This window comes from Papio anubis, chromosome 3 (genome assembly GCF_008728515.1).
Source record: "Papio anubis isolate 15944 chromosome 3, Panubis1.0, whole genome shotgun sequence".
NCBI classification, from domain to species: Eukaryota; Metazoa; Chordata; class Mammalia; order Primates; family Cercopithecidae; genus Papio; species Papio anubis.
In genome coordinates, this window is record NC_044978.1 from 124,957,385 (window position 1) to 124,985,321 (window position 27,937).

Consider the following 27,937-nt stretch of genomic DNA (forward strand, 5'->3'; position numbering starts at 1 on the left):
TTTTGTGTTTTTAGTAGAGATGAGGTTTCACCATGTTGCCCAGGCTGGTCTCGAACTCCTGACCTCGTGATCCACCCGCCTCAGCCTTCCAAAATGCTGGGATTACAGGCCTGAGCCACAGCGCCAGGCTGCTCCTGGTTTAATCTCCATTGTACAGTCATGACAAGAAAGGATTAGGAAGACAAAGCTAGCAACTCTCATATTCTGTTCCGGACTCAGGGATCTTCTAGACACCCTTGTTTTTAACCACCACTGCACCATCCTGCTGGGAAACCTTTTGGGGACCTGTAGGAAGGAAACCTTTGGGGAAAGCTGTAGGTGAGGTTGTGGTGTGTTTGCTTGTTTTCTTATTTGTTTTTAATATGATGCTGACTCGCACATATTTCTCACCTCGAGAGAAGATGATGCGGGAGAGAGGGGCGTTATGATGGGTATGCGCTCAGAAAGACAGGAAGCTACGATGACGGGGTACAGGTGCAGGGGCCCGCAGTGTCCGTCAGAAGAGGCTCAGGAAAGTAAGCGAGAACGGTGTTCACGTTGTGACTTTGTTTGGAATCAGAAGAGCGAAAACCCAGAAAGAAGTTCTGTTTTCCTCTGCCCTCCTGCTAGCCATCATACAGCCACTGTTCTTGGAGAATTACAAAAAAAAAAAAAAAAAAAAAGAAAGCCGTCCCTCCGACCATTTCTTTAGTCCTAAGTCTCCCTTTCCCTTCCTCTCCCCAGCCATTCCCACCCCTACTTCCTCTTCTCTCCCTCCCGCTGCCAGTTCTCTGGTTACTCCCCGCCTTGCTTCTATCCCAGCCTGGTGCAAGCTAAGAGGGCGAGGACGAGGGAGTGGGAGAGATTGGCTGAGGACTCTACAGATCAGCTAGAGAGCGAAAGAACTAAGTTTCTCTCTCTCTCTCTCTCTCTCTCTCTCACACACACACACACACACACACACACACACACACACACACACACACGCGTACACTAAAAAACTCGGACCAGCGGCGCCGCAGCTGCTCCAATCCCTGGAAAAGGCAATCGAGCGCCCTCCCGACCGCTGCGCACAGCCCCGGCTCCGACCTGGCGCCCAAAGCAGAGCTGGTCCTAGTCCCTAGCGCGGCCAGTTTGGCCGGGTGTTCTCAAAAATAAAGCGAGGAGGGAAGGTACAGACAGATCTTGAAAACACCCGGGCCACACACGCCGCGACCTACAGCTCTTTCTCAGCGTTGGAGTGGAGACGGCGCCCGCAGCGCCCTGCGCCGGTGAGGTCCGCGCGGCTGCTGGGGAAGAGCCCACCTGTCAGGCTGCGCTGGGTCCGCGCAGCAAGTGGGACTGGCCGCTGTCTCGCTGCACCCGGCTGTGTCCCGGGCTCCGTGCGCCCTCGCCCTAGCTGGTTTGGAGTTCAACCCTCGGCTCCGCCGCCGGCTCCTTGCGCCTTCGGAGTGTCCCGCAGCGACGCCGGGAGCCGACGCGCCGCGCGGGTATCTCGCCATGGCCATGGCTGGGGCGAGCAGGCTGCTCTTTCTGTGGCTGGGCTGCTTCTGCGTGAGCCTAGCGCAGGGAGAGAGACCGAAGCTACCTTTGCCGGAGCTCCGCAAAGCTGTGCCAGGTGACCGCACGGCAGGTGGTGGCCCGGACGCCGAGCTGCAGCCGCAAGACAAGGTCTCTGAACACATGCTGCGGCTCTATGACAGGTACAGCACGGTCCAGGCGGCGCGGACACCTGGCTCCCTGGAGGGAGGCTCGAAGCCCTGGCGCCCTCAGTCCCTGCGTGAAGGCAACACGGTTCGCAGCTTTCGGGCGTCGGCAGCAGGTGAGTGCGCGAGGTGAGACCCCTTCCCGCGGTCCCGCCCCAGCTTTCTCCCAGGACCCCCCACAGCTTCCTTGTCTGCCTCTTGCTTGGTGGCGCTGCCCAGGGACCTTTCTCCACCCTCCGCAGCTGCCCTCTGGATTCCTCCCTCCAGTCACACCCCGCGTGTCACCAGCTGCATCTCCTGTAAGCCCAGTTTTCAAATCCAAAGTGAGAGGGGGAAATACAGAGAATGAAGGGCGCGGAGCAGTGGAGGGGGTAGGCTGGAGGAACTTCGTGGAAAAAGGGAAGGGGTGACACCCCATGCCTGTGAGGCCTCCTGCCCTGAGTAACTGGAGCACCTCTAGGGTAACTTATTCTGTTGATTCCTAAATCGGCCAGCGGAAATTCCTTTGGACTGGGCTTTAGCCATGTTTACTAAGAGGCAGATGCCATTTTATGCCAATGCCAGGGCCCAAGAGAGAAATTACACTTGAATAAGACGCCTTCCCCTCTCCTTTTAAATAGTCCCTTCTCCAGATCTTGCACCCGCTGTAAATTCGCGCCCTTTGTGTTACTGTACTATATTTGACACTGTACTTGATAGTTCCTTAGTGGCAAAGAAAGAAAGGAAAGAAAGAAAAGAAAGAAGGGAAAGAAAGAAAGAGAGGAAGGAAGGAAGGAAGGGGGGAGGGAAGGAAGGAAGGAAGGAAGGAAGGAAGGAAGGAAGGAAGGAAGGAAGGAAGGAAGGAAGGAAGGAAGGAAGGAAAGAAACAGGTGCTTGGGTGTTTCGATTATTTAAAACGCATCTGGGTAAATAGGGATTGTACCTTATCCATCCTGGGAGGAGCTGGGAGACAAGGGGAGGGAGCAACCCTGGATGTAAACACCTCTTGGAATCTGCCCAAGAAAATCTGCTCATCCCATTTTTCAGCACAGATCACTTTGGACCGAAATTCATGGTTTAACAAGGTTTCTCCTAGCCCCTGTGGTGAAGGGAATAACTTATGCTAACAGCTTCCCTCCCTTGTGCTAACAGCTTGAGGGAAAGCTTCCTGGACACTAACTCTGTTTTTATGCTTTGAGGATTCACCAGGCTTTTTTGTTCACTACATTCATGATAAGGGGAAATGTAACTGCAAAGCCTATTTTCAGTGAACTGTTGAACAATAGCCAAGAATCTTCAAGAAAATGAGGCCATGCCTCAATCAATACTGTCAGAATCACTAGAAAGAAATCTCCCAAAAGTCTGATATGTAGGACTCCTGGAAAAAGGGAAAACTTAAGCATTCATCAAGGAAAGCTCTGCATTGTCTGTGTAAATATATTCTAGAGCTTATAGGCATGATGACATTTACAATAGATGTGAAGTATGCTTCCTAATGCAGAAGTATTTAGCTAGAGACTGAACTGAACCAGATTTTACTTTCTTAAAATCATGAGCATGATCTGTGAGGAGATGGCCACCAGTAAGGAAAAAGAAACTTGCTCTGTGTTATCTACAGTATCCCAGCCATTGGAGGAGGCTGTCCTGACAGCTGACTACACCAGTGAACACTCTGTTTACTTTAGTGCAACTCTAGGGGCATAACTCAGTGAAGAACTCATGTGAGAGTTGCAAAGATTGAAAGGAAGTTGGGTGAGCTACGCAGGTGGCAAAAATGAAGGTACTCAAATCACTCTCATCTTGATATTTGTTTTCTTGGTTATATTGCTAGGGAATAACTGAGGCCACTAAGATAAAAAAACAACTTTTTTTTGTATTAACAAGTTTCATTTATAGTGTGAACTACATGGTTTGGAGGTAGAATTCAAGTTTGTTTCATTCACATATTGTACAGCTTTTATTTGTTTTAGGCTAAGTTAACCATGGATAAAGATTTTAATAACTCAGGCACCATATTCTTTTTGGCTCCAACTCCTTCCTTGCAATATAATTCCAGAGTGTCCCTTATCAGCCTCACTGTAGTCTCATAGCATCAAATAATAAACTCTGATATGGAGGCCAGACATTCCCTTGAAATGATGAGTTGCAACTTGATGCATATATACAAGACTGTGTGCCATGATAAGAAAAGTAATCCCTTTAGCATCCTAGAGACTGTCTTAATGACTTATTCATCAAATGTAGACACTGGTTTTTGTGGAAGCTTAAGTGTCATGTTACCTCATTGAGACTCCTGGAGAGGTGGTTCGTGTTGGACCCCTTCCAAGAGTGTTTAGTTACTAACACACTAAAAAGACTATTATAAGGCAGTTCTGGCTCTAATAAGGCAGGACTGCAGGAAGGTGCTAAGGTTTTCATGTGTGTCCCTCTCTCTTCATCCATATCAGCATTTCCATAACACCCTTTCACCTCGTGACATATGTTCCCTTGTAGGTGAAAGATGCTGTCTAAATTAATATAGTAGATATGTTTTCCAGTCCAGAGAGTTTAAGTTTTAGAACATATGGGTTTCTCTGTACTGAAGAAGTTAGAAATTTTAATGGAAGATCAGGTGGTGTGTTGTGTATGGGGTAGCTGCTGATCCGGCAGCCTCTGAGTGCTTATTCAGGCTGAGTTACAGCTTTAGAGTCCTATTTGTTCCTTGGAACATACCTGATTAAAATTGTTTATTGTTCTAAACCTAGAATATATTTGGTTGAAATTTAGCTGCTGTGGTCTCCCTCTGATTACTTTCTACTTAAACCATTACTTGATGGTGGGTGGCATCCATCCTAAATACACTTTCTGCTAACCCCTTTTCTCCTTCGTGAATGCTATGTAGTTGGTGTGCCAAAACCGTAAGTTTGGAGTGCTTGTAAGTTTTTTTGTGATGTGGAAGGGTTTACATAAAGACAGGTTTTATCTTTCCCTTTGCAAAAGGTAATTTGCAAAACGTATTAATGACGGAGAAGTTCAGCTTCATAAAAACACGCCATGTGAAGGAAGACAGAAGGATATGAAATTATCATTTATTTTGATTTTGGTTTAAGTTGTCTCTGGCTGCTATATGATAAAGAAGAGTATTTTACATGAAGTTTTCTTCTGTCTTGAACTTTTAAGATACTTTAGGATCCTCACTTTCTCGTGATTCCCATAGTCACTTAATCTTACTTTTCTTAATGGCAAATGTAATCTCTTTAGGAAAAACAATTAAGGCACACGTGTTATTTGGAAACTATCACTATTTATGACATGCATGTACAAAAATAGCACATTTTAGTGAGTATTTGTCACCTTTAAAAAAATCTCACATACTTCATAGATTTAAAAAAACAACTGAGGCAATCCAGCCCCACAAGTGAATATTTTCCTGCAATGAGGAAGAGGAGATTCTGTCCTCCTATGACCAAAGTACTTTTAACATAAGTAATTATAATATTGAAATGTTTCTGAAGTATAAGGTTAAAATATAAGGCTTTGGCAAATATAGTATATAATTAAGTGTTGAACGATTATTCCAATGGGAGCCATTCCTTCAAAATATATGGAACCAGTGGGAAAACATCATTTGTGATGGGTTTGATGCTAAGGGACTATAAAACTATTAAAACATAATTACCTTGAAGTGCCTGGCACCTAGAAACTAGACTTGAAATTTAAAAGTACTTAGATAATCTGATGTTTTCATTTAAAGGACAATAGTACATCTAGGGAAGAGGAGCTGGGTGTGCAGCTGCTTTGAATTATACACTACTCTGAATACATGATAGCCTTTAATGAAGTTTTTGCTGTAACAAACAAGACAGCTTTATAATCTCTGACATTTAAAAAAATCATAATGCCATGAATTCTTGATTATTCATGCTAGTGGAAAGGAGAAAGGGAATGAATTACATTAAAAAATTTAAATTTAACTTTGTTGTTTAGCTAGAAACACTTGAAGAGACCAAGAGACCATGAGGGTCAATGAAGAAAACATCTCCTAAGCAAATAATTCACTCAAGGAATATTTGCACACTAGAAATATATACATAATTCAGAACGAATTAGAAGGGGTACGTACATTTTACCTAAGTAGTGGAAGGTCGTAAGCACATGATTGAATGAGTTCGGATTTTTCTAAAAATTTAATAGAGATATGAATATCAAATCTTCTTTTAAGCATTTTTGTATCATATACTTTTATATTTGGAAGAAACATTCGAGATAACAATTCCTTCCTTTAATGGAAGCAGAAACAAGTACCATGATGTATTTGCCAGACAATTTTTCAAACATACTGAGCTCATCTCAAAACCTATTATTTTTAATGGTCAAATCTAATTTTCTAGGAGAAAATTTCACAAAAACAGGTCTTTGCAAGATGTTAAGAGGTATTATATAAAATTGGGCTCCATAGTCAAACTTGGAAAATGTGATCAATTTTCTTTGCTGTGGGGCCTTTCAAGGCCTTTAAATGCTAATGAGTCCCCATAAAAGGGGAATACTTTCTCCTGGAGAAAGCATTTTACAGAAATGTCTTTCTAAGATGTCTAGTTGGGAAAACAGTGGTTCAACTGAACACTGTCTCATTTCTCATTTCCCATGCAGTACCTATCGCAGTATGTTTACTTATATTATTGCTTTTTGGACTTGGGTTCAATTGGCATTGTACCATCTTCCTGCTTTTATGTTATAAACGCCTCTGAATGTAATTTTAGAATTCTTCTCTCATTAAATTTTATTTTTTCCTGTATCTTTGTGAATTTTCCTTCATTGTTCTCATCTATAAGAGTAATATTCATTGTTTCACACAGGTATTATGCTTTAAAAAGAAACGCCAGCTTATTTGTGGGAAAATTCACTAACGATCATATGTGTCACTTTATTAATGTTTTATCACCACTACTACCTTGATGAAAGACACGTTTACTCAAGATGTCAATCAAATTCCTTATATTATAAATCCCCAGTGTTTGTTTAATAGGCATAATAAAAGAAATCACACCTATCAAAAAATCTTATAAAAATGCTTGAGCAACTTGTTATATATTTTCTATTGGCTAGTCAGGATTTTTGTGCTTCAATAACAGAACATGTCTCCCCAGATTTTCATGATTCTCCCTTATGCTAAATTTGTTTATACTAATAATCAGTTAGTGTCTTAATGCCTTTATTTTGGGGGTAGTAGTGGAAAAACATTTGGTATCACAAATAATCTTAACTCAAATTTCTCTATGGCATGATTCAGTTGAGTAAATTTTTATGATTATGTTATGAATCCATGAAAATAGAATTTCTAATAGAAATATTGACTTTATATTAATCAAGTAACACAGGTATACCAGGATCATATCTACTTTTGGCAGTAGTAAAAGATGAAATGTAACCAAAAAGCATTCATATATGGAATATATGTAACAGTCAATAAAATTACTAGTCTATCTACATGTTAGCAGTGGTTGTGTCTTAGCATAATGGCATATACAGTAGTACTCCTGGATAACACATATTTTAAGGGATAATACATATTTTAAGGGATAATACTTTAAAGGCATGAATTTCTCTTTGTTCATCTAAAACATCAGCATGTAGATCATAGAATCAAATGACCACAGTGGTTTTATTGACTCTTTCAATGATCTGTATTTATTTAAAAGCCATCTTTTCATGGCGGTAGAACCATGGTAAATGCAGTACCTTGATTGTATTTGGGCATACCATGAATGTAAGTGTGTGTGCAAAATAATCTCACTTTATTACTGGCTTCAGATAGTTTTACTTTACTAAGGTACTGTTAAATATCTCTTTTATAAAATAATTACATTCAATAAATTTAGAAGTTTAAGGTTCTTTGTTTAGCCCCCTCATTTTACAGTTAAAGCAACTGTCCAACATACTTTTATTTTCTTTTCCTTTAAAAACTTTTTTCTTTAATTGCATGAAATTAATCTAAAGACTGAATTAAGGGTAACTGCTGTACTTGGTGTTAAGTGAAATGGTTTTCAAGTAAAGAAAAGATTATTAGTGTTTTGTTTTTTCTATTACCTAAAGCTAAGAGTTAGGAGATCCAATTTCCATTGTTGGCTAAACTGATAATAAGTAAAGTCACCTAATATTGTTATTCTCGGTTTCTTCATCTATCAAATGGGTTAAATTATACCTCCTGTGCCTGTCTCACAGAAAGATGGTGAAACTCAATTGACAAAGTGAATGTAAAGATGCTTTAAAAGTTTAGAAGTTCTATATAAATTAGGTATTCTAATATTCTTAATATTTTGAGATTGTTTCCCTCTGGCTTTCCACAAAGGGTTAAACATATCTCAAATGTTGATAATATGCACTTGTCTGTAGCACAGAAAACACTTGGGTGATGATGTAAAAATGGTTGGTAATCATCTGTGCAATCTATGATATCCCAAACCTATATTCAACAAATGTACTTTTTTCTGTCCTGACCGTGGTGGCTGAGGGGTGTAGGGTTATGCTTTTTTAGAGAGATTTCTTGAAGTTAGTTGTTCTCAAAGTATAGTTCATGGACTAGCCGCATCAGTATTACTTAGAATCTTGATAGAAAGTTCTCCAGCCCGTACTAGACCCACTGAATCAAACTCTGGTGGGGGAGCTCAGAAATATGTGTTTTAAAAAGCCATCCACAAGATTCTGATCCATACTTGAGAAACACTGCTCTAAGCTTCTGTCCCTAGAGTCTTGAGTATTTTATATCAAAACCAGCCTTTTGAAATCTAGAATTGATTATCATGTTATTCCTGATCTCATCTGGCCCTTTTAGTGGGCCTATCCATAGACAAATGATTTATTGACTTATATAATGGTAAACTTTTTAAAATATATACCTTAGAAATATATACCTTAGAAGGTATATATTTAAAAATAAATATAAACATTTAAAAACATATTACAATGGTTTTGCCATAAAGAAGTCTTCGAAATAAGTTAATCAAGACTGCTTACCCTTCACTCATGACTGCAGAGAGTTTATGATCTAATAAATTTGCTAGAAGAAAAATATGGTATGAGCAGGGGCCTACAAAGCAAGTCCCTGGAGGACATAGAGTCTCTCATTTCATCTGTGTGTTCTGAGGACCTAGCACAGTTTGCCATGTAGTTGACACTCACTAAATACTTCAGTTGAGTTGAATTAGATATTCAGGAGAAAAGATGAGACAGTTCAAAAGCTATCAGCTAGGCAAATATCCTTTAAAAATAAACTTACCTTGAAGGAATTTCTTATGGGGCATTTTATCATTTATATATTAAATGGCAATACTATTCTACTTCATATACAATGATTATAATAATTCTTATTTTCTAATGAACTGAAAGGAAATATCATATGGTATTTATACCCAAGAAGGGCTCTTGCTGACTTTGGGAACTTGAAATTACTTGAAAGTTTTTACTCTTTGGTGTTAAGTAGGAAACACTTTTAAATCTGTTAAGTTTACAGAGTTGTTCATTTAACACACTGAACAAATACCTTTTGGGATTTAAGCGCTCTAGGCTGTGTGAAATACTAGGAATTCAAATATCTGTAGAACATAGGTCTGCCCTCTGAGGGATCACAGTCTAGCAATGCCTTTGGGCATAGGCTAGGAGTAGATAAACTGATTAATGAACATTTTACTATTCTAGAAAAACATACATCATATCATCTTTAATGCTTTTACTTTGGACATAGAGAATGGTTGTTTTGAGATCCCATAAAGCACAGTCGTTTGACTGAGACTGTGCAGAAGAAACACAATTCTGTGACTTTGTGTTCTCTGTAGAAATTCTTCCTTTCACCCGTGCCTGAAAGTTAAAGGCAGCACAGGGACGCTTCAATCTTGACTAAGTAATCTGCAGCAAATATTCAGCCAGCGACTGAGGGTGGATGTGTCCCTGTCCTAGGCACCCCTGGCATTTCTAGCAGCTGTACTTTGTTTGAAGAAAGAAGTTGGGGCAGGGGGAGGTTGGGGAGGTGGTTGTTCTTAGTTACATATTTTCTGTATGACTAAAATGTTTTCCCTGCTTCCTGGGGATTTAGCTAATCATCAAGATTTCATTTAGTCTATTTGTTTTAAAATCAGACTTTACATAGAAAGCTTTCCATTGTGTGTTCTAATTCCCTTTGAAAACGTTCTGTGTGGGCCAGCACAAAGGTGAACTTCCCCTCTCAGCTACTCCTGGAGAGGCACTGAATTGTTGCAATAGCATGGCTGGCCTTAAGTCCCAAAGTCAGAACCCAACTTCCCAAAATGAGTCCTTGGTTTCCTCAGGTGCAAGTGCTTTGTTTTTAGATAAAAACAGAAATAAATCTTCTACCTTTATTTAATAATCAAACTCCTTTTAAAAAGCCTATCTGGCTTCCTCTCCAAAGTCAATTGCTAGCTAGCTGGCTAACTCCTAGGGTCTTTCATGTTTGCATTTCTCTAATGAGTAGGTTGAACTAAATTTGCTCATTCATATAAAAAAAGCTTTAGAGTTAAGCCCTGTGTTGGAGGCTGAAGAGTCTGATATAATTTAGAGCCTTGTCTTTAAGAAACTTATGGCCTTAAGAAGGAGCAAAGGTGTAATGAAAATGGTAATAGAGGCAGGGTCCTAGCCAAGGAAATAGGTTGTCGTGACAAGTTTGCATCCAGGAATAGTATCTCTGCCTTGCCTTAAAAAACAAATCTGGATTATCAAGGAGAAAAACGGTGGGTAGAGACATTGCAGAGAGAAGGAGCAACAGCTGAAAAGTCCCAACAAGTGTGTAAAAGAGAATATGGCTTGTTCAGAAACTCGTCTGACTTCCAACCTCCTTTTCAATACTTAGGTGTTAAAACTCTAGAAAATCCAAAATATAAGATTATAATGCTAATGGTAAACCCTAACTAGACTGCAGTAAGTATATTCCCATGTGCCAGTGCCAGCAAACAGTAAGAAAATAGCACCACCTATTGGTAGTCACATTTTGGCATCAAAATATTTATTTGGGGAAAGTAGAAAACAAAGCCGGTTATAGTTACTTGCAAGGGATGAGAGGTTCTCTCGTTCACCTTTCACACTCTACCCTACCATAAAAACATCCTCCTGTAATAGTCTTGACTTATCTCCAGTTGTCCCAGTCCCACAGATGAGTCTCACTAAGTAAAACAGTTTGAAAGTCATAACTTACATTGGCTTGGATTTGGCCTCCATTTGACTATCACTGTTAGACTTCATTCTCATCTTTGACACTGGAAAGAAAAACCCTGATCTCTCCACACTCCCTCAAATATTGGAAAATAATTCTCATGTCATTGCTAAACATTTTTTTCTCCCTCCAGGTCATGGTTTCTTATTGATTCAACTAAAATTTATGAGATAGTTTCCAGACCCCTCATCATCTGGGTTTCTTTCCAAGTTGTTTTCTCCTGAATTAATAAACTGGTTAGAATGAGAGCACCCAAAATTAGGCATGCAATTCCAGATACATTTAGATGATCAGTGTAGCATACAATTAATATTTTCTAGTACCGAATACTATTCACAGCCTAAAAACGCATAAGTATTTTTTGTAGCCTGAAAAAAATCCACCCTTATTTTTGTATCCTTATTATATCAGTTTGCTCTTATTAATCAGGAAGTACACTTCAGGTTTTTGATTCAATCATTCCCAATAGATAAGTATCTGAATATTTCAGAAGAATAGAAAAGGTGAATATTAAGATATTTTTATTTACCGATATTCAAACATAGATATATGTGTGCATAGATAAAGCTGTGCTACAACTCATGAGGAAGAGAGAGAAAATGCAAATCTTCTGTTCATAAGTATGGAAAGTTACTCACCTTAAAATGTAATATAAAATCTAAAAAGTAAAAGAGCATGAAAGTAATTGAGTAGATATTATCATGCACTGCTATTTGCAGGAAGGCATTTACCTCATTCTTATTTACTTCTCTATATTCATTCACTTGACCCCATGCTGCTCACTTATTACTATTTTTTTTGTCCATTGTAAATGTTCAGTAACTATTTGTTGAGTTGGTTTGGAGAGAAGATCATTAACTTACACAAAAATAAAATGTTTTAGAATCAGAGAAGGCAAAAATAAAGTATGTGTTAGAAAAGTCAAAGTCTTTTCTATGAATGCTTTGTGAAATGGCTGACAATTCTAGCTTATTGTTTTTGCTTCTTGGTTTTCTTTTTTAGCCCAGAAGGGAAAGAATCTAGAACAGGCAGAGATTCCCTAGCCTAGGTGGAAATGACAAGAGCAAACACATCAGGTGTTGGGCATAACATAACACCTTTGGTTAGGCCTCAAATTGGCCATTCCTTGCTCAACTTGGATGGCTTAGACATTTGCTATAACTTCAGTTCTATAGAACTACTAGAACTTCAATAACTAGGTTAGTTGTAAGTATTTTTATATTTTCTACTTAAAACATTGGCAACATTTCTTTTGCAAAAACTTCCAGATATACAGCATTGTATACTGCTAGAATGTGTTCCTTCCATCCCCTCGCCAAAATTTCCTTCTTCCTTCATGTTTAAAAGTCTGATCCAAAGCTTACTTCTTACCTGTGTGTTTCTTTGCCTCTACCTGGGTAAAGTTAATGGCTCCCAATTCTGCTCCAAGCATAGTTAACACCTTCAGCAGCTTGTATTATCATTATGGCATAGCTACTTATATTATCATCATGGCACAGTCTTTTTTTTTTTTTTCCTTTTCATTTTGACTACAAAACTAGTGATTATCCTAGACCACGACCATCCAATAGAGATTTAATGGGAGCCACAAATGTTAGTCACATATATAATTTAAAAATTTTAGTAGCCACAATTCAAAGTGTGAAAAGCAACAGGTGAGATTAATTTTAGTAATATATTTAATGCAATATGGTTAAATAAAGTCACTTTAACACAGGCTGACTTAATATAAAATGTATTGCTATGATATCTTATGTTCATTTTCTTACTAAGTCTTCAAAATTCAGTGTGTATTTTACACTTACAGCACATCTCAATTTGAATGTAAGTGGCTACATACTGTCATACTGGACACCACAGTTCTAGTTAGCTAATATTTTTTGAATATTTTCTATGTGTTTTATGTGCCTTCTCTCAATTAATCCTCACAACAACTCTATAGTTGTTACTACTAGACCCACTTTATAGATAGCACACCAAAACTTAAAGAGCTTAGGTTATTTGCCTGAGGGCCGCTATTGGGTGTAGTGAAATTGCAACTGGGCCAATGGGCTTTGATTTCATAATAAAGCACTGGTTTAAAATGAGAGCCATTGGAAGAGGCAGTATGACAGATTCTGAGACTTTTACAAGATGATGTTGTACATTAGACACAGAGGTAGAAGCTGATTAACAGCAGGTCGCAAGGCGACTAGAAGGAAACACGTTTGAAAGAAGAAAATATTTTTAAGCAAAATGTGGGACAAGGGGCAGGATTGGTTTACCCATTAAGGTACTGCCGCCCATATGCCTTGGAGATCATTTATTCCCTGGCAGCATGTTTGTTTGGCAACCATTGGATTGCCACATACCTGGAACAGAGTGGCTTCTCTTCCTTCCACTTTAAACTTCTATCTGCTACACGAAATTTGGGTAAAAGTATATGCTCCGGTGACTGGTATGAATTAACGCTCAAGTCTCTGAAAAGTCGTGATGCCATGGCTTTTTTATAAAGGTCTGTAAAATATTATCCTGGTGTCATGGATTATACAAATGTGCACCAATGGCAGTTCCCTCCTTTTCCTTCACACAATGTTAAAAATGAATAAAATATGTTTCCCATTGCACCTCCCTTGTGCTTGGGGACTCAATGAACTCATTTTAAGTTTCCACATCTTTATAAAAACGTTTTGTTTTTACTGAAACATGTTTTTGATCAAGAACATAATTTCACGATTGCGTGTGTGTTTCTGAAACAAATATGTATATGGAACAAGTGCATGGAGAAGGGCTTAGGCTCTGGTGACTGATCCCAGGATGGGAGATTCCTGAGTTCTAACCTCAGTCTTGTGGATCTAGTTTTATGAGCTAAAGGGAAGGAATCAAATTATGCCCTTATTAATAAAGCTCTCATTCTCTTCTTCTCTCTCATTTCTGGATTTGAAGAATTGGAAGTATGGGTGAACAATTTTAATCATTTTTGTTGCACTATATAGAAAATTAACTCTGAAATTTATGGAATGTCATAAACTTCAAACAAGCTCCACAACAGCATTCTTTTTTTTTTTCTTTTTAGACATTTTTGCAGTATCCCTTTTTTTCTGAGACAGCATCTCACTCTGTTGCCTAGGCTGGTGTGCAGTGGCATGATCTCAGCTCACCGCCACCTCCACCTCCCAGACTCAAGCAATTCTCCTGCTTCAGCCTCAGAGTAGCTGGGGTTACAGGTGTGTGCCACTACCACCCTGCTAATTTTTGTATTTCTAGTAGAGACAGGGTTTTACCATGTTGATCAGGCTGGTCTCGAACTCCTGACCTCAAATGATCCACCTGACTCAGCCTCCGAAAGTGCTGGCATAACAGGTGTGAGCCACCGCACCTGACCTCATCCTACATTTTTTGAAGTAGGTAGAAGATTTAATCCCTGTAAGACTGTTAATACCAGAACTAATAACAATAATAATTGATATTTAGGAAACACTTCCACAGACACTTTATGGACTGCTTTATACATGTCTCATTTAATTCTCATGACATAGGAGGTAGATATTGTCTCATTTTGCGAATGAGAACATTAACTTGTGTAATGTTGTGAAGTTAATAAGTGGCTGAGTGAGTACTCGAATCAAGGTGAGTGTAATTCCAAACCCTGTGTTTGTAGCCCGTAGGCTATACATGCCTCAGATAAAAAGCTATTACAATACTTTGCCAAATTTGTAGGAATAAGTCTTGGTAGTCTTCCATACCTCTGAGCTTTCACCCCTTTAAGTTTACTTCTGTGTTAAAATTTTCACACATTTATGGTGCTTCAGTAAAGGAAAGAGAAAATTAATTAAAATGGCTGATTCTTGCTAACGTTTTTCTGTCTTTTAAAATTATTCCTGTTTATTACTCTCTTTTTATTCCACTTCCAGGAACTCTCAAAAACAAGAGACTACATAATTGTTTTGTTTTGTTTTAATTGAGGTAAAATTCTCATAGTATAAATTTAACTAATTTTAAGTAAACAATATAATGAGAGTTAATACCCTCATGTTGTGCTATCACCAAGTCTATATAATTCCAAAATATTTCCACAATTTTAAAGTAAAACCCTGTAACCATTAAGGAGTTTCTTCTCATTAGCCCCTCCCTTTAGCTTCTGGCAAACACCAATCTGATTCTGTCTCTATGGATTTTACTATTCTGGATATTCCATATAAATAGAATCAAACAATATGTGATCTTCCATATCTTGCTTCCATTTAGCATAATTTTTTCAAGGTTCATCCACATTGTAGCATGTGTCAGTACTTCATTCTTTTTCATGGCAGAATAATATTTGATTGTATGGATATACCACAATTTCTTTATCCATTCATCCATTGGTAGTCATTTGAGTCGTTCTAACTTTTGGCTATTGTGACTAGTGCTGCTATAACCGTGTAGCTATTTGAGTGCTTGTTTCAATTCTTTGGGGTGTATACATAGGACAGCAATTGTGCAATCATAATAATTCTGTGTTTAACTTTTTGAGGAACTGCCAAAGAATATTCCACAGCGAGTGAACCGTTTTGCATTCCCACCAGCAATTTGAGAGTGTTCCAATTTCTCCACCTTTTCAGTAACCTTTTGGGGTTTTTTGTTTATTTGTTATAGTCATCCTAGTGTGTGTCAAGTAGTACTTCACTGTGATTTTGATTGTGTTTCCCTGATGACTAATGCTGTTGAGTATCTTTTCTTGTGATTCTTGGCCATTTATATATCTTCTTTGAAGAAATGTCTATTCAAGACATTTTCCCATTTTTATTTGGTTTCTAGGTCTGTTTGTCGTTGAGTTGTAACTGTTATTTATATGTTCTGGATACCAGATTTATCAAATGTGTGATTTGCAATTATTTTCTCTTATTATGGAGGTTGTCTTTTCACTTTCCTGATAATGTCTTTTGATACACAAAAGTTTTTAATTTTAGTGAAGTCCAGTTTATTTTATAAATGTACCTATTTTATTGATGTATCTACTTTTTCTTTTATTGCTTACACTTTTGATGTCATATCTAAGAAACCATTGCCAAATTCAGAGTCATGAAGATTTACCCCTAGGTTTCTTTCCAACAATTTCATGGGTTTAGTTCTTATATTTAGGTTTCTGATTCATTTTGAGTTAATTGTCATATAGTAAAGTAATGGTCTTGTTTACTGTCCTGTTTACTCTCTTTCTTTTTCCTTCTTAGAAACTCTTGAAAGAAAAGGACTGTATATCTTCAATCTGACATCGCTAACCAAGTCTGAAAACATTTTGTCTGCCACACTATATTTCTATATTGGAGAGCTAGGAAACAGCAGCCTGAGTTGTCCAGTGTATGGAGGATGCTCCCATCATGCTCCGAGGAAACACATTCAGATTGATCTTTCTGCATGGATCCTCAAATTCAACAGAAACCAAAGTCAACTCCTTGGCCATCTGTCAGTGGATATGGCCAAATCTCATCGAGATATCATGTCCTGGCTGTCTAAAGATATCACTCAATTCTTGAGGAAGGCCAAAGAAAATGAAGAGTTCCTCATAGGATTTAACATTACCTCCAAGGGACACCAGCTGCCAAAGAGGATGTTACCTTTTCCGGAGCCTTATATCTTGATATATGCCAATGATGCTGCCATTTCTGAGCCAGAAAGTGTGGTATCAAGCTTACAGGGACACCAGAATTTTCCCACTGGAACTGTTCCCAAATGGAATAGCCACATCAGAGCTGCCCTTTCCATTGAACGGAGGAAGAAGCGCTCTACTGGGGTCTTGCTGCCTCTGCAGAACAACGAGCTTCCTGGGGCAGAATACCAGTATAAAAAGGATGAGGTGTGGGAAGAGAGAAAGCCTTACAAGACCCTTCAGACTCAGCCCCCTGAAAAGAGTAAGAATAAAAAGAAACAGAGAAAGGGACCTCTCCAGAAGAGCCAGACACTCCAGTTTGATGAGCAGACTCTGAAAAAGGCAAGGAGAAAGCAATGGATTGAACCTCGGAATTGCGCCAGGAGATACCTTAAAGTAGACTTTGCAGATATTGGCTGGAGTGAATGGATTATCTCCCCCAAGTCCTTCGATGCCTATTATTGCTCTGGAGCATGCCAGTTCCCCATGCCAAAGGTAGCCATTGTTCTCTGTCCTGTACTTACTTCCTATTTCCATTGGTAGAAAGGCACATTGACTAAGTTGAGTGTGCATATAGGGGGCTTGTGTAAGTGTTTGTGTTTCCATTTGCAAAATCCATTGGGACCCTTATTTACTACATTCTAAAGTATAATAGGTAATATGGTTATTCTTGGTTTTTCTTTAATAGTTGTTAAAGTAATATGAAGTCAATATTGGTATAAAGAAGGATATGAGAAAAAAACGTATGTGTAAAACATACTTTCTGTGTTGCTTTTCAACACGGTGCATATTCAGCCACATGGTTACATGTGAACCTGCACCTGTTCATGTAAGCAAGCCCCAAATCGTAGAAGGCTGATCTTGGAAGAATATTCAAGGAATAAGTGAATATCATGGGAGCACAGAGAAGAGCTGATGGAATTGATGCACTAAGGCAGAACATGTTTTAATAAACACCCTCTTGTAAGCTAAGTTGTCCCCACAGAGGTCAGGATCAGGACTGACTCAGGTAAACTGGCCTCATGAAATCCACCACATGCTTATTTCATTTGCTTTACTGCTAAATATCAGAAAAGGAAAGCAAAATAGGATATGATGACTCTGTAAACTTTTGCCAAGACTAATTTCAACCTGTCAGAGCTTACCTGTGTCTCTTCGAAAATCCATAAGGTCTATACTTTATCATATCAGTTCTCAGTCTCCTGACAAATATATTTGCAGAACTCTCTCCAACCTCCACCTCCAACTTGCACAGCAAGTTCAAGTGACTGTTCTCTTTGAATTTAAAGTTTAAGTAGTACCCTCTATAGTAAAATATAGTGGCACTCTTTAGCCTTCAGTTAAGCTTATTGGTGCACTTCCATTCTCAACATGTAGCAGTTTATATTCTGTTATACTAAAAAAAAGGTAGCTGAAGGAACAGAATTTAGAGGAAGAATACAGTTTTTTTTTTTTCAAAATTTGAAATGAGTCAATTTTTACTATTGTATGATAATGAAGAAAAAAATCCTTTGTCTCAACAAATGACCAACTTCTGCTTATGCATCTCTAAAATAGCATTTTCATGTTCTATTGGGATCCCATGTTCATCACTGGGATGCCAAGCATAACAAACACATAAATCCAAAGGGCTTTAGTCCGGCACAGGGGCATGCCCCTGTAGTTCCAGATACTCTGGAGGCTGAGGCAGGAGGATCACTTGAGTCTAAGAGTTGGAGTAAGCTCTGATTGCACTACTGCACTCCAGCCTGGGTGACAGAGTGAGACGAGACCCTGACTCTGAAGAGGAAAAAAAAAAAAAAAAAAGCAAAGGGCTGACAGCACACGGCTGGGTTAGCCTTTTCAGGGCCATAAACTTGATTGAAATTTTGTTTTCTTGTTATAATACTTCTCTAAGACCCTTTCTTTCCCAAGGATTTTTTATCACTTTATGTCTCATAAACCCAAACACAAAGTATGAATTCTATATACTTGCAATTATATGAAGAGCCTTATCTTAATATTCATAGAGGATATTTTGCTGATCAAACAAAACTTGTTCAACTGAGATAACATTTAAAAACACACACACAACAAAGATGACAAATGTAACAGGCAGTGATGAGCCTTTATGTTACAGTGTGGTTTGCCTTGTGGCATTGAGAGGCAAGAATGGTTTTAAAATCTGTCTTTAAACGCAGGATGACTGACTTTAGTTGGGTATTGAAGTTTTCCAAATAATCCCTCTCACTTATAAAGAGTAGTATCTTCTGGGTAGCCTGGGGAAGGAGTTTTTCCCTTTTCTCCTGACTACAATCTTCAGGACTCAGGAAGCCATGATAATGCAGAGATACTCTGTTGGTTTGCTTTTGAACCCCTAGCTCTGGAGAATTGATTTGATATCCACCCCATCACAATTACTTCCAATTTGTCCCTCTCATCTGTTGGTTCTACCTGCTTTTACTGTTCAGAAACCTGCTGTTACTTCAGAAGTGCTCCATTGTGGTTCTCAGTGATCTAAAGAATAATTTAAGAACTGATGAGGAATAAGACAAAAATAGCAGAAATAAATTTAAGGAGAGAAGTATGTTAGTGCAGGAGAATAATTAAATGTACATGCTTGGTCATAGCAGGGCGTCTTAAAGCTTAATGTCCTGGCAAATTGCCCTGGATTTAGTTAATACGTAGGTTCTGCTCTAGTGGGTATAGGAGTAGAGCCTAAGATTCTGCATATCTAACAAGTTCCTAGGTGATGCAGATGCTGCTGATCCACAAATTACACTTTGAGTAGCAAAAATGAGAGTCAAATCCTTTTAGCTTGAATCTTGATTCTACCACGTACCTGCTATAACTCTTTGGAGAAGTTACTCAGACTCTCTACAAGTTATTTTTACAGTCTGAAATGGGTCAAATAGTAAATAATAAAAATAATAGTTTCTATATAGCAAAAACAGTGGAAAAATGAGACAGTGGAGCACCTTGCACATAGTAGGTTCTCAATAAATACCTGTTATTGACATTATTGTTCACGGCCATTTCTGAGACTGAGGAGAAAGAAAGGCAAATGTAGGACTCTAAAGAAAGACTACATAGGAAACGAGATCAAGAGAATAAAAGTTGTAAGGCAGGAAAATGTTTTCTAAATGTTTCTAGTCCCGTTTCAAACATCACAAAGCTGAAAATAGTTTCTCCCTGTGGGTTCAACCGCCCGTGAGCTCTTCCAGGGAGGTTTCTTTGGAGAGTAAGAGAATCAGGAGAGCATCAGTCGCAGCAACTGAACTCATCATAATATTTGTCAAAACTTGGAATGGCATCAGAACTCCAGGGAGACATAACAGGGATAAGTGTGGAGCTTTCTCTCTGAGCTTCAGATTTCCTTTTGCCAAGTTGAGAGTGGAAGTTTGGCTGTTACATAGAGTTCTCAATCTCTCATCACCTTGTGTGGATCTGTTTAACTTTTAAAGCTTTCTAGTGGTTCCCTTTAAGCCTTCCATATTTGTGTCTTTCAAGTGGTACAGTGACCAAAAAGATGGGAAACATGAAGCCAAATGAAGCTGCTGCGTTAGGGGTAATTAATAAGCACCCCATGTTATCAGCACAGTGTCCAATACTGCAACCAGAGTGAACTTTGTAAATAAAAATATAGTCTAAGGAACAGAGGAGGATCAAGGCCACTGGTCAGATCAGTACAAAATATGTAGAATAACTGAGGTGCCAAAGACATTTCAGACTTTAGATATAGTTTTTGCCCCAGAGAAAGTTCCCCCAGGCTAGACTGTTTTGTTGGCCCTCCTTTCTTTTAGCCTCCTGAGCCAAAGACTGTTCTATATGGTGGGGCTTTTTGTCTGCAAAAATTGACAACCTGTTCTCTAATTCAGAACAGCTGTGTTCTTTCTGCCTTTCCCAAATTCCAGGCTTTGCCCTTTCACTGATTCCAATTAGATAGTTTCTGGGCTATCACACCCATGTGGGCTGGACTGGAAGAATTGTGGAGTAAAACTCCATGGCCCAGGTCAGGAATGAAGGCTCTTAGCTGATGACATGCTCTCCCCTGCTAATGCATTTGTAATCAAATTCAACTCGAGGACATCATACACAGCTTGGCAGGTGCAGGCCTGACCATTGTAGATTTCATTCACAGACACGGCAGTTTGGATTTTTCTGATTTCTAGCCCTTACAGCCAATCTGTTCCCCCAGAGAGAGATTCTTGGAATTCTGCCATGAGATGAAAAATACCCATACAGTTAGCGCCAAGTTCTGTACCCTTGCCTCTCCTCATCGCCTTAGAAGAGATGGAAAACAGAAATTTCAGATGAAAGTGATTGAGCTGTTGTCAATGACAAAGATCCAAGAGAAATTGGTTTTGCTTTTTTTGTTTTCAAGGAATTGTGCAAAAGCTAGAAATAGCAAACACATAGAATTAGGCAGCAAAGAATCTAAACACTTTGAACCAAGTATTCCATACAAAGAAGAAATTCACATTTAATGAGTTCAAAATGATACAACCTCAATTAATTTCCTGAATCTTCCAATTATAATCTCTGGTCATAAAAATGAACTCCAAAAACATTAAATCTTGATGTGCTGAGTTACTTAAGCAAAAAATTACCTAACTGCTGTTGAAGTCATGCTTCACCCTCATTAGAAAGAGATGGTAAGGGAAATAGCACAGATATGCATTAGTAATTGATATATTTCTTAATTTTTTAACTTGTTTAGTAAAGAGTCATGAGAAACATGACCTGAACTCAGAAACAAACAGAAATTCCAGACTGGCAATATGCTTTACACCAGCAAATTACCACATGGATCTTTTGTGCACGACATAATTATTTCTGGTAATGGCAGTTTGATCAGAGGGTTTCATAGTGAGAAAAAAAAGCAGGGGAAACTCCCTAGTAATCTGAGAAGTTCCTGATAAGATACACCAATGCAGAATCAGGGGCGTCTGTCCAAATTCCAGTGAGCCCACTAGAGACTACTCATATACTCATAGTTTCTGAATCTATCGTTTGTTAGTTGAAGCTTTAAAAAAAAAAAAGACAGGAATTTTCCTAGGAAACACCCATGAATATTTTCCATATCTACAGCAGGTCATTTGCACAGAAACTTGTATTTTTGTTGATAGGAATTATTTCCACAGAAATGGATAAAATGGAGGGTATGCTGTTTCTTTTAAGTATTTCATCCATTTAGTAAGCATTTATTCCATACCTAGATTATACTAGGCTCTCAGGAACAGCAATGCACAGCAGAATTTAGCACCCAAGATCTCATCTAATTAAGTTGATCCACTTTGTATAAAATTCAAATATTATATGAGTCATTAAACATTAAAATAGCAGAATAATTTTGGAAAATCTGGTTTAAAAATTATTTTTGCTTTATGACAAGCTGTTTAGATGATTGAGTCATAAAAATAACTTTAAATCAGTAGAGAAAAGTGGATGACTACAAAAGCTTTCTTTAGAAATTACCCATAGCAATAACAAGCAATGGCTACTGACATTTGTTGTACAATATTGATTGCAGTTTATGTAAGTTACACAGATATTATTGGTGATGCAGGGCATACAATGTGCAAAATAAAACAGCGTGGACTTCCTTTCCTTAAGGGAGGAATAACTTCCTTTGCAATGAATTAAAGCTAATTAATTCAAAGTTAACCAGTCTTTTTAACATATACTGAAAATCTCTAGTTAAAAAAAAGTAAGAACGGTTGCCCATCATTAAGTCTAATTATTTAGTTACTTATGCCTAATCACAATAAAGTTGAAGTCTGATGTATGGATTTTATTTCATTGATATTAAAAGATCGGATGAGATTTAACCTTTCTCTGCCAAAAAGAATCCTTTTTTTCTTTTCTTTCTTTTTTTTTTTTTTAAGAGTATGCCTGCTTTCTATATTATTTGCTTCTCTCTTGGTTTGTATATACCCTTGAAGTTTTAACTTGTTCCAGTTTCCCATGCTGGGAGTTTTAGGAGTTTGAAATTAAAATACCAATTCATTGGGGCAGGGGTTCCTCTGAGCCATGAGAAACATGGCTCAAAGTCCTGAAATTAAAAAGCGAAAGTTTTGGTCGAAATCCTACTCCTGAATTAGTCTCTGGCAAGTTACCAAATTTCTTTTTCTCAATGTGTTTAAAACAAAACTACTTTCACCTGCCTAAAAGAGGCATCGCGAAAAACAGGTGTCGCACAGTGGGGCATGTCTTAGGAAGTTCTTCTTACCACTCCGGCAATACCTAACATTCTGGACTTGCAAAAATGACTGTTCTTTAGTACTTTTAGCTAGAGCAGAGCTGTATGGGGTTCTCTAAATGAAACCACATGCTTCACATGGATTTAGTGGTACCATTTGACATTTTCTCAAGGAAAAGATTCTTACTCAGGCTTCTTTGGTGAAAATTCTGGTATCCATGGGATAACTGTAGGCCCTGATAATTACCAGAGGGAATTCCCAGAGGACGTGGCCCACTCCTGAAACACAACTCCACCATGCTTAATTCTAAACCAGTGGAGCAACAGTGACCCCCAGTGGCCAATGGTGTGGTCTTCTTACCCCCAGTTTGTGCTTCTAAGGAGAGCTGAATAATTACATAGTGGAATAGTCAACATCCAATCCATCTTGGCAACTCTTAAATAAAGTAGATAAATCAATACACCTCTCACTTGCTTGGTTTTATTTTAACAACAGTGCCTAAATATCACTATAGCAGTGGCAATAATGTATCTCTGTTAAATAGAGTGCTTGTTAGGATTTTAATTAATATAAGGTCAATAACAAATCATTTTTTGTTGCAATCTTGTTATTGAAAACATCGTAGAATGTATTAATTCCCTGTTTGGCGATTAAGTTGTTTGTAATTAAATGATTCTTGCTGAGATAACTGGGTTTAAATCCTCTACCATTTACAAGTTATTTGACCTTAGATATGTCGTTTAAGCTTTTTGAGCCTTTGTAAGATGTAAGAAATGTTAGCTTTGTTGTAAGAATTAGAGATACTACATATAACATGCCTGGAATGCAGCAGGCACTTAATAAATAATAACCATTTTGGTAGTGGTGGGATAAGAGATTGGGCTTAATGTGTAATTATGCCAGAGGTTTTATTAAATTGTTGAAACAAATTCTTTAGATAATGCATTTTGTGTAATGAGGACTGAGGAGTGGAAAGGCAGTTCCACCTAACACATGTGTTATTCTTTCATTTCTTTTTCTAGTCTTTGAAGCCATCAAATCATGCTACCATCCAGAGTATAGTGAGAGCTGTGGGGGTCGTTCCTGGGATTCCTGAGCCTTGCTGTGTACCGGAAAAGATGTCCTCGCTCAGTATTTTATTCTTTGATGAAAATAAGAATGTAGTGCTTAAAGTATATCCTAACATGACAGTAGAGTCTTGCGCTTGCAGATAACCTGGCAAAGAACTCATTTGAATGCTTAATTCAATCATTAGTTTATTTTTATGGACTTCTTCCTTTTTTTTTTTTTTTTTGCACTGCCAATGCATTTTGTTTCAAAAGATTATTTCTATAGTCAGAAGAGAATGAGCAAATAGATTGAAGATTTCCACCAAGGAAAAGGACTGTATTTGTTTCTGAATGTAACTTAAAGTGAGATTTTAGTAAATATGGACATCTATTTCTGTTTTTGTAATCAAACGCAACAACTTATCCAACTGTTTTTAGAACTGTTAGAGAACACACTGGTTTATTTTTGTAATGTTCTTTGAAAACAGAATGGAGAAGCAGCAATAGCTTGTCATTTATCTCATTTAATGACTAATGGGAAATAGAGAACAATTTCATGTTTCGAATTAGGCTTATTGCCTTAAATTCCTGAGAAAGTGCTGAATAATCAACTCTGATGTTTTTCTTACGTTGTTGAGACTCTTGTTTACCCTTGTTTTTCCTCCGCAAGTCATTGTGGAAGTGTAATGGAAAGTTGTGCTGAGCGTTAGTATCTATGTATGTGCGTACATGTACCAGGTGCCTGTGCCCTCTGTAGGATGGTTTGCTTAATATGGTTTTACAATCTAGTTTACACAGGATTCTTTATTTTTTTAATTTTATATTTTGGCAAACACCATTCAGTTATGAGAACTTTGCCAAATATGATAGAATAATTCCAGAGCATATACAGAGAGTTACCACTTGACCCAGCTATTTAATTGCAAATACAGTTGTTTTCATTTCATTTCCTACCAGAAAAGGGAATCAGCAACCCAGTTTTTGAAAACACAAGTATAATTCCTCTATTGTACTTCTTTTTCACAAATGCTTTTATTTATTCTAAATTGAATTTAAAAATCCTTTCTAAAGCCATTAACTTTTTAATTCTCCTGATATGCCTTTACTTACTATGAAGTTATTGATAGATGTTGAGGCCCAAAAACTGATGGAATATTGAAGATTTTCTTAAATGATCAATTTAACCATAACCAAATATTGAATATCATCCTTCAGTCACTTCTAAGTCAGGCACTTTTTCACATAGATCAGGGCATTTGGCTCAGTCATGAAATCTACAATTTAGCAAAGCTTACTAAACATTATTCACCAGGTATGGGAATCAAATATAGACACTTGTTTGACTTTGTTTTCCATTTCTATGTGTCACATACATATATGTGTCCTCTTATACCTTTACTCTTGAAAAATATTTCAAAATCCTTCTTCTCACTGTATTTATTTGTGTGATGGAAATATATTCAGGCCATAGATCATTGTTGGTGTTAATCTGTGGTTAATCCTCATTTTAGTTCAGTCTTCCCTGATAGAAATATCTCAGCCATTTTGGAGGCTGTGCAGTATCAGAAGACATGGAGTTTGTTCTGTCTCTGTCTGTAGCTAATTATGATGGTTCAGTCATTTAATAAATAATGTTTTGAGCATCTATTTTGTGAAAGGCACTGTGTTACCTGTGTGTCTTTAGTGTCCTCACTGGTAAAATGAAGAGGCTGGTCATGAGCTGGAAGGGTTAAGTTTATAATTCCAGCTATTTCATACCCATCTTCCTTGAAGGAAATGACAGTGATAGATATAAAAACACTGTAAGTCCCTCTTTTAATAAACTAAATGCAAGAACATCCTATACTTCGCTGTTAGTAAATTACTACAGCATTTGCTTTGGTTTAAGTGGTATTTTGTTGAAAACCCATTAAAAGAAGAACCCATGAAAAGAAGCTCTTTGACACCTTGGGGTACACAAATGTTGGTGTGGGTGTGTGTTAATTCTGTGAGTGAGACACACCAGTTCTAAAAAAAAAAATGAGTGAAGTTTTGGTGCCTAAGTTACCATGCTTGCTTCTAGTTCATTTTTTTTCTTACAATAGCATAACATTGAAGACTCAAAGTGAGATGGAGGATAAAATTACTTTTTAATACATGTTCTCAAACATTTGAAAATAAAAGTATATGATAGAAGTGGGCCAGAGTGTGGCCACCATCCTGATCACACTGTTTTTCAATAAAGAAAACGTTTTCATTGGTAGATTTGGTGAAATTCTAAATTTAGTTTTTTTTCTACAGATGTAACAACCAAAACTCCTGGCAATTCCCAGTATCACTTCTTAGCCTTTTTATAACCAGATGCCTGTTTGTTACCTTTCTTAATTTGAATCAATGCCTACTTATTACATATCGCACCCCACAATGGCCAAAACCCCACTACATAATAAAATTTACAGGTACCAACTAGTTAAGATTATATTTTAAGTAGCAATTGATATAAAATTACAACACAATGAAAGAACTTGGGTAATCTCTTAGCAATGAAAATAGGTTTTAACCAGTAGTTTTTCTGGGTGCTTTATAACTATCATTTTATCACTGAATTGAGGATGTATTATGGCATAAATTGGAATAGTTTTATTCCCAAAGAATAAAGCAAGATTATCTTTCAGTAGTAGAGATTGAAGTAAATGTATTACTATTTTAATTAATACAGATTTACTAATAATAGTTAGAAAATTGAATGCGTGCCTGTTTTACAATGTGTTAGGTACTAGTTTCTGTATAATTCCTACATAGAAGTTTAGAAATCTCCTGATATTAAATTATTAAACTGGCACTCATGAGAAGAGAAGCTACAATTATAAACGCCATTTGCTAAATCATGCATAATACTCTCTCTCTCTCTTCTCCCACAAGTAATCTCTCTACCCCTATTTCCAGATGCAGCGTGCACACACACACACACACACACACACGAGTCAGTTACTGGAAAAAAGAATTCTTTTTTTTGTTTTAATGGAGTTTCGCTCTTGTCACCCAGGCTGGAGCGCAGTGGCACGATCTCAGCCCATTGCAACCTCCGCCTCCCAGGTTCAAGCGGTTCTCCTGCCTCAGCCTCCTGAGTAGCTGGGATTACAGGTGCCTGCCACCATGCCCGGCTATTTTTTTTTATTTGATAAAAAGAATTCTTTTTTTCAATAACTGTTCTCTTGAATTCAAATTAAGGGACTGCCAATGTCAATAGAATATTTTTTAAATACTTTGTTGTAACCTGTGTAAATAATACACAATTTACAGGATTTGGGGTTGTAGAACTTAAACTGGAAGATTGGATTCCTCAGATCTCAGGACTACAATATTCCAGATAAATTTTTACATTCCCTTTGCTATAGACTAACTGACGAACATTTATATGTTAAGATTTTTTACCTTAATATTTCTGAATAAAATACTTGTTGCCCATTTAATATATTCATAGGCAATCAAATGTGAGTAATACTGCTAAGAGTCTGATTTATTAAAAATGTTTGTATAATTCATTCAGTTTAGTCTTTCAGTTTAGCCTTTCTGCTTTCATTTTTCTCTATGCTAACAAGTAACTAATGTCTGGGCATTGACTTCTTATTGAATCAAAGTTGGGTTAGGAAATAGCTATGCACACCTGGTATGTAAGACTAAAGAACAGATTAAATAAGAAATCTTGGGTAAGCTGGACTTTTCTGTATAGCTCTTTTTCCCCTGAGTTGTATTTTAATGTAGTTTATAAGTGATAAAATGATCCTTGCTTTCGAAAAACCAGTCCTTCCCTTCAGCTTTCCACAGTTGCTGTAAATGTTTAATACTTGTACAGTCAATGGCAATTTTAAATATATATTATATATGTATATGGAAAAAGTTCAAATATGATTTTAATTTATTTAATGACTATTGCCTTCCTATAATGATAATAATTTTCATCCTTAATTATGGTACAATTTTAGCAAGAAAAATTCCTTTTTACTACAGTTTTTAGATGCAAAATGCAGTTTGACTCTTTAGTCAAATCCACTTAGAGGGTATATTGCAGTGAAACTGTGAAGGATACTTCACTACCAATGTATAAGCTTTGTTGAATTTGTATCATTTTCTTTCAGTGATGAAAGCTATTCATTATACAGTATGGAAATAAAAATTGCTTCATTGACCATTCATTTTTACTTACTGGGAAAGACTATATTTCCAGACATTTTCAAGTGTGCTGCATTTGAAAA

At 37.6% G+C, this 27,937-nt stretch overlaps 1 protein-coding gene across 1 annotated transcript; it reads left to right on the forward strand.

The window, feature by feature from the left end:
• Nucleotides 1-745: 745 nt before the first annotated feature.
• BMP3 (bone morphogenetic protein 3) lies at nucleotides 746-25,349 on the forward strand. The gene is made up of 3 exons (XM_003898706.5): nucleotides 746-1,801; nucleotides 16,056-16,966; nucleotides 23,676-25,349. The coding sequence occupies exons 1-3, from the start codon at nucleotides 1,480-1,482 to the stop codon at nucleotides 23,865-23,867; spliced, it is 1,425 nt and encodes a 474-aa protein (XP_003898755.2). The 5' UTR covers nucleotides 746-1,479; the 3' UTR covers nucleotides 23,868-25,349.
• Nucleotides 25,350-27,937: the final 2,588 nt, after the last annotated feature.